The sequence below is a fragment of the Notothenia coriiceps genome, unplaced genomic scaffold, assembly GCF_000735185.1.
Source record: "Notothenia coriiceps isolate Sejong01 unplaced genomic scaffold, NC01 NC01_scaffold00036550, whole genome shotgun sequence".
Classification (NCBI taxonomy): domain Eukaryota; kingdom Metazoa; phylum Chordata; class Actinopteri; order Perciformes; family Nototheniidae; genus Notothenia; species Notothenia coriiceps.
Window position 1 is genome coordinate 40,139 of NW_011369251.1, and position 6,449 is coordinate 46,587.

Below are 6,449 nucleotides of genomic sequence, written 5' to 3' on the forward strand. Positions count from 1 at the left end.
GGAGGAAGGGGGTGACACAGAGCAGGAAACACTATAGCGATGCATGGGGGGACTAGACAGAGCACGTTGAACAGAGGGGCGGGGGGTAACGGGTCTAAAAAGGTTTGGGTAGTAAGGGGGTCTACATGCGAAACCTTGGTATAAACCCCCCGAATTACATAAAGGGGAAGTTAAGACTGACACCTTCACCACCCACCCTTTTTTTAAAATACATTTGACATCATTCATAGCAGCTTCACTGCTACACAGTTAAAAGTAAAAAGCCATACGTGTGTGTGTGTGTGTGTGTGTGTGTGTGTGTGTGTGTGTGTGTGTGTGTGTGTGTGTGTGTGTGTGTGTGTGTGTGTGTGTGTGTGTGTGTGTGTGTGTGTGTGTGTGTGTGTGTGTGTGTGTGTGTGTGTGTGTGTGTAGTGTGTGTGTGTGTGTGTGTGTCGTGTGTGTGTGTGTGTGTGTGTGTGTGTGTGTGTGTGTGTGTGTGTGTGTGTGTGTGTGTGTGTTATCTCAGTCTCTCAGCTGTTGGCTTTGTTGTCACGGTGATGGATGGACTTCCTGTCTGTGTCCTCAGGTGTTTCTGTTTTGTAGTTTTTGTAGTTTTTGTAGTTTTGGTTCCTCTGTAGAAGTTTCGCGTCTCTTCGTTCTCGTAACCCTTCGTTCTCGTAACTCTTCGTTCTCGTAACTCTTCGTTCTCGTAATTCTTCGTTCTCGTATCCCTTCGTTCTCGTATCCCTTCGTTCTCGTAACTCTTCGTTCTCGTAACNGTCTCTGTGTGTGTGTGTGTGTGTGTGTGTCTCTGTGTGTGTGTGTGTGTGTGTGTGTGTGTGTGTGTGTGTGTGTGTGTGTGTGCGTGTGTGTGTGTGTGTGTGTGTGTGTGTGTGTGTGTGTGTGTGTGTGTGTGTGTGTGTGTGTGTGTGTGTGTGTGTGTAGATGTGTGTGATCACAGGGTGACACTTCACATAGCCACCAACTGGAACATTTTTCAAAAGGTCACATGACCGTCAGTACCACATTATAACTATAATTTCCATAAATATCCACCATAGTATTGAGATGTTATGTACCGTTCCCATAAGGCAAACATTGTAGGTCAGTCATTAGTCTATGTAGTATATTACATCAATGATCGTCCAGTTGTTAGATTATCTATTTTCTCATTGATCACGGACACAATAATCGTTAATATACACTCTCTATCAACATCAGCCCAGTGGTAATAATGAGGGAAAGCTCGGTAAGGAGGGGAGTACCAAGTCAGACAAATCTGCAAGGCATTCTGGGAGACAAAAAGAGAGAGACAGACTGTGTGTGAGAAAGAGAGGAAGATATGATTACAGTGGTTTGACCTCGAAAATTGAATTGAGGGTGTGGGGGCGGGGGGGGGGGGGAGGCTTAATGGGGTTGTGTTTGATGCAATGATTGAATGGCTCCTGGAATAATGCATATTCTTTTTGTTCACAGTGATGGGTTCGTAATTAAAGAATTTCATTTCCTTCTTCCATCCGTAGAGGGGGAGAGAGGGAGGAAGAGGGGGAAGGGGGCTTTAAGGGACATTTAGGGACACTTCCAGGTGGAGCTCCATCTTTACACCTTCAGCAGAAGAACAGCAGAGAGGGAAAGCCAAACAGACACGCCGACACTCATCCCTGCATGTAGACCGACTCCTCGCCCCTTAATGGCCCCCGGTCCTGCACGAAAAAGTACCAAAAGAAGGGAGAATATGTGTATATGTAAAAGAACAAAGACAATTGTTAGGTGTGTAGTTGTGGTAGGAGTAGAAGCAGTAATGGTAGTATTAGTAGCATTATTATTATGGGTTATTATTATTCAAATAAGTGCAAGAAACTCATTCTGATACCTCGGCAAACCTTTGTAAACAAAAAACTAGGCCTGTGTATTACATCTGTGATATGGTGTAGACATTTAAAAAACATTTCCCATATTCCAATAGCTTAACACTCTACATTAGTCTCATATAGGGTTGTCAGGAAGGCAAGCAGCTGATCAGGCATGCACAGTACAAGCACACAGCCATTATTAATGTTATTAGTTACACACATTTGTCACGTCTAAATGACCACCGTGAGAGAGGTCTATTGAATTCCTTGATTTAGTTACATATTAATATCAAGTTTCAAAGCCATGACATGCAGGGGTTTACACGTTAAAGGCTTTCAGAGCTGACATTTTGACGTGTCGAACACAGGTGAAATTATTGACTTTAATAATGGCTGGGCCAGAAAGGCACAGAGCCTGCATTCATAGTAGAGGTACACAGCAGTCTTTATTAATGTGATTAGTTTCACCTATTTGTTACGTCTAAATTGACACTGGGAGAAAGGCCTATTGAATTTCTTAATTTAGTCACATGTGTATGGTTTATCTCAAATAACAAAGTGATGAGAAGCTTGAGTTAACATGTTCAGGGTTTACATTTTGACTTGTCTAACACAGGTAAAACTAATAACATTTATTATGGCTTTGATTTGATTTATTTGTGCCAGAAATCTAATCCAGTCAGCCAGAAAACACATTATGAGCACTCTGGCACTGAGACACTTCAATAAAATGCAACCCTTATTAATTTCATTAGCCACACCTGCGTCTGACAAAGTATCCGCAGTGAGAAGGGTCTATTGAGTTAAATAATTCAGTATGTTGCCATGGCGCATCTTAAATTAAAAAGCCATTAAATTCCGATAATGGCTCTCTAGAAAGCAAAACAAAAGGCAACATTATTCAAGTAAGATCTCAACAAATTGTGTGAGACGCAGAAAAATTACATAATAATTTTAGAGACAAATGTAAAAACACCTCTTCCTCTTTTGGGCCATTGGCAATCTAGTAGATTTCCAAATTGTAATGTAATAATGTACAGTAAAAATGTATACTTAGAGCTAGCCAATGGTCTCAGTAATGGGATCATTTGTTCAGGGTAATTACAATAATGTGCCAATTTGGATGTGATAGTGGGCTGTTGATATGAAAGTGCTACATGAGGTACCTTTTAAAATAGTGAACCAAGAGGTACAAAAGGATGAGAAAAAAAAAGTCAGCAGAGACAATGACAGTGAGGGACAGTGTATGAATAGAAATGCCACATAAGTATCTGATTATGCTCCGTCCATGCCTGGACCATAACAGAGAGGGGTTTGTTGTGTTCTAATGATGGCAGGAGGAGATTAGGGAGGAAAGAGGAGGCAGAAGGACAGATGATGGAGAGATAGTCTGACAGAAGTGGCAGCGGTGGTGGAAAAAGAGAGCAGGAAGATATATGGGTCTGACGAGGGAGTGAGTCATTGAAGGGAGACTGGCTGAGATAATGGGTAAAGGAATGAAAGAAGAAAGGGGATAGATGAAGGACTCACTTAAGATGGTAATGCTGAATGCACTAAAGGGAGGTGTGGGTGTGGAGGGGGGTAAAAGGGAAATGAAAGGGAAATCGCTCATTGGGGACGGTTAATGTGAATTGGGCTTGGAGAGAAATGACAACTTCTTGGGTAACAGGACAGATCAGAGCGAGTGTGTGTGCAAGCAGGAATGTGTACGGACGAGAGATGGAGGGTGAGAGCGGGAACAAACTAAAGAGAGAGAGGGAGACGGTAATGTAGGCAAGCAGAGCTTTAATGGGGCGGAGAATAACGAAAATGGGGAGGAAGGAGGGAGGAGACGGCTGAGAAAATGCTGTGCAGAGTAAAAATGAGACAGGGCGCAGAGGGAAAAACAGTGTGTCATTGCATATGTACCGTTTTGTGGGAGTATGTCACATGTGATAAATGTGAGCGTTTTAATGTTATTGCTATTTGAAAACTTACGAAAAAGCAGCATGCTGGCATTGGAGGCCCCAAGACGGTTCGAGGCAAAGCAGGTGTAGTTGCCAAAGTGTTTCTCTGTCACATTGGTGAACAGCAACAGCGAGCGCGTCTTCTCGTTTTTGATCCTCAAGGTGTTGTCACTCTCTAGCGGCCTGGGTGGTAGAGGTGGGGAGCGGAAGCAAAGGAAGGGGGAAAAAAGAGTGTGTCAGAAAAAGGGAAATAACATAAAAAGTTACACCTAGTGACTCAGCCCGCATAAGAGGATTTTTCTACATCTCTCCAGAGCGACCCTGCCACACAGTCCCCCTCCACACTCTAGCTCTGCCTCACCTTGTACTCATAGTGAAATCTCACATCCATAAATAACAGAGCCCTCCTGCAGGGGCCCATTTTACTCTATTAACAGCTCTCTCTGGCTGACAAAGGCTTGTCTAAGTACTTTTGCATCTTACCTTGGCTGATGCCAAATCATCCTCACTCTTCCTACGCTCTCTGGGACCTTTTATAAACTCGGATGGAGAGATTATGTGTGGGTGATAGAGAGCAAATAGTTTTCCAACCAGCTAATATTTCTTCAGTGATGGCAAAAACCATGCATGATTATCTCCGACCTATACAAATGTCAGAGGTTAGGTAAAAGGACAGCAGCCATGGTAGGATGTCTGAAGGGAAAAAATAAGTTTTGCAAAGATTTGATGTTGCGGCCAAGTTTAATGAGTTTCCGCCGGTTAAATGTCTGTTCTGTTCCCTCCTTTTCTCTCTTATCACTGAACTCACAGTTTAACAGTTCTCATTAACATATTTTCTTTTGTTTTGGCAGGCAACTGATTGGTGAAACACAATGATTTGATTGAGGCTCATAAAAGCTACATATTAACCAGACACACTGTTACTCCTGTGCTGCTGCACTGATACATTGTCCAATCAACGTCACAAAAACATAAAGGTTAATGACAACACGGATGTGATCAGCCTTTTTGACATTTAAAATGAGTATTCACAGAGTGAAGCAAAACTAGTCTTCTTAACTTACAGCCCCCACACTATGTCTGAGCAGATCATCATTTCAGAAGATAAGTTTGAAACATCAAAACTAAAATTGAAGGCTGGCATTGGATGGATTTTGGACTATGTGGAGACTTAATTTTGTGTGTAAAGCTCACCTTGGTAAGGACCATAGACCATGGAGAGAAAATTGTCTCACCTGTGGTCGTCTCTGTACCACTCGAAAGCGGCTGGTGGGACTGCCATGGCTTCGCAGCGCAAGATGGTCGTTTTACCCAAATGGACTGGTATGTTTTTCATGTCTGTGATCATGGGAGGGTCTGGCAGGAAACGCGAGGGAGAAAACAATGGAGAAACAGAAGGAGGGAGGCAGCCATTAGTATACATCTGCCTTCACCGGGAAGTCAAGTCGGGCCAGCACAGAGTTGCAAACAAGGTTGATAATCCCCCGGTGAGAGCAACATTAAGATGTATAAGCTCATACATAATAATGAAACTAACATTAACATTATGACTACATCATTGTGCTATTACACAGCAGGTCCAGTGTGACTTGATTTATCACCACTGGGATGCTGTGAGGCGCAGAGAGGGATACTTACAGTTGACCGTGACCTTGACCTTGCGCTGATCAGGTGGAGACACTCCATTGTTGGTGATGCATTCGTAGTCCTCGGCCTGCTCCCTTTTGATCTCTGTGATGTCCAGGAACTCCCCGTCACTCACCAGCCCATCTATGGACATAAGGCAGATGTCAAGGGGTTAGTATATATCAAATGCAAGGTGATTCCGGGTACTGATTTAGGGTTGACCACTTGAGATACTGCGGTGGGGGGGACTGGCAAAACTATAGCTCAGATGGTTTTAAGACCATGGGGGAGGCACCAATACATATCAGATAACAATATAATCTAGATCAGGGGTGTCAAACTCAAATACACAGTGGGCCAAAATAAAAAAATGGGTACTAGTCGAGGGCCGGACTGGTTCAATGTTTATTGCAAAACGTATTGAAATGAACTTATTGCACATATTAAACCTGGAACTAACAAAGCTTAAGGCGAGACACGGCAGGCAAAAACATCGTTCTTCAAGCACTGGTCAATTTTGAGATTTTGTGCTATTTTGATTCTATAACATGTTTTATTTCAGGCTTTTGGAAGGAAAACGTACAAAATACACATTTAAGTGTTTATTTGACTATAGTTTGTCTATTATAGACAAACTATAGTCAAATAAACACTTAAATGTGTATTTTGTACGTTTTCCTTCCAAAAGCCTGAAATAAAACATGTTATAGAATCAAAATAGCACANGTGTGCCTTGGCAGTCTCAGAAGAACCGGTTCTGAACCTGAAAAGCTCTAGCACGGAGCTTGAACCGGAGTTGCGTTGGTGTGAATGAGGTAACAGCAGCACACTGAGTTTCAATGGATGTTTCCTTTTTGCACTTTTTTTTAAGCTATTGTTGGCCTGTGGAAAAATGTAATCATAAGAAATGACTCTGCAGATAGAGCCATAAGAAATTAATGCAACTGATTATTTAATGCTTAACGTTGTTTTTATAGGCAATCATTTAAGGCGAGACACCCCAGGTGAATAGGGTAATTTTTTTTAACTCAAAGGTATCAGCTAG

At 42.5% G+C, this 6,449-nt stretch overlaps 1 protein-coding gene across 1 annotated transcript in view; it reads right to left on the reverse strand.

The window, feature by feature from the left end:
• Window positions 1-882: 882 nt before the first annotated feature.
• iglon5 (IgLON family member 5) overlaps window positions 883-6,449 on the reverse strand; it is an 89,111-nt gene continuing 83,544 nt past the window's right edge. The window contains exons 5-8 of the mRNA XM_010792758.1: window positions 5,417-5,548; window positions 5,014-5,134; window positions 3,810-3,961; window positions 883-1,682 (exon numbers count right to left, since the gene is read on the reverse strand). Of these exons, the coding sequence (XP_010791060.1) occupies window positions 1,579-1,682; window positions 3,810-3,961; window positions 5,014-5,134; window positions 5,417-5,548 (509 nt within the window). The 3' untranslated portion in view covers window positions 883-1,578. The remainder of the gene's footprint in view (window positions 1,683-3,809; window positions 3,962-5,013; window positions 5,135-5,416; window positions 5,549-6,449) is intronic.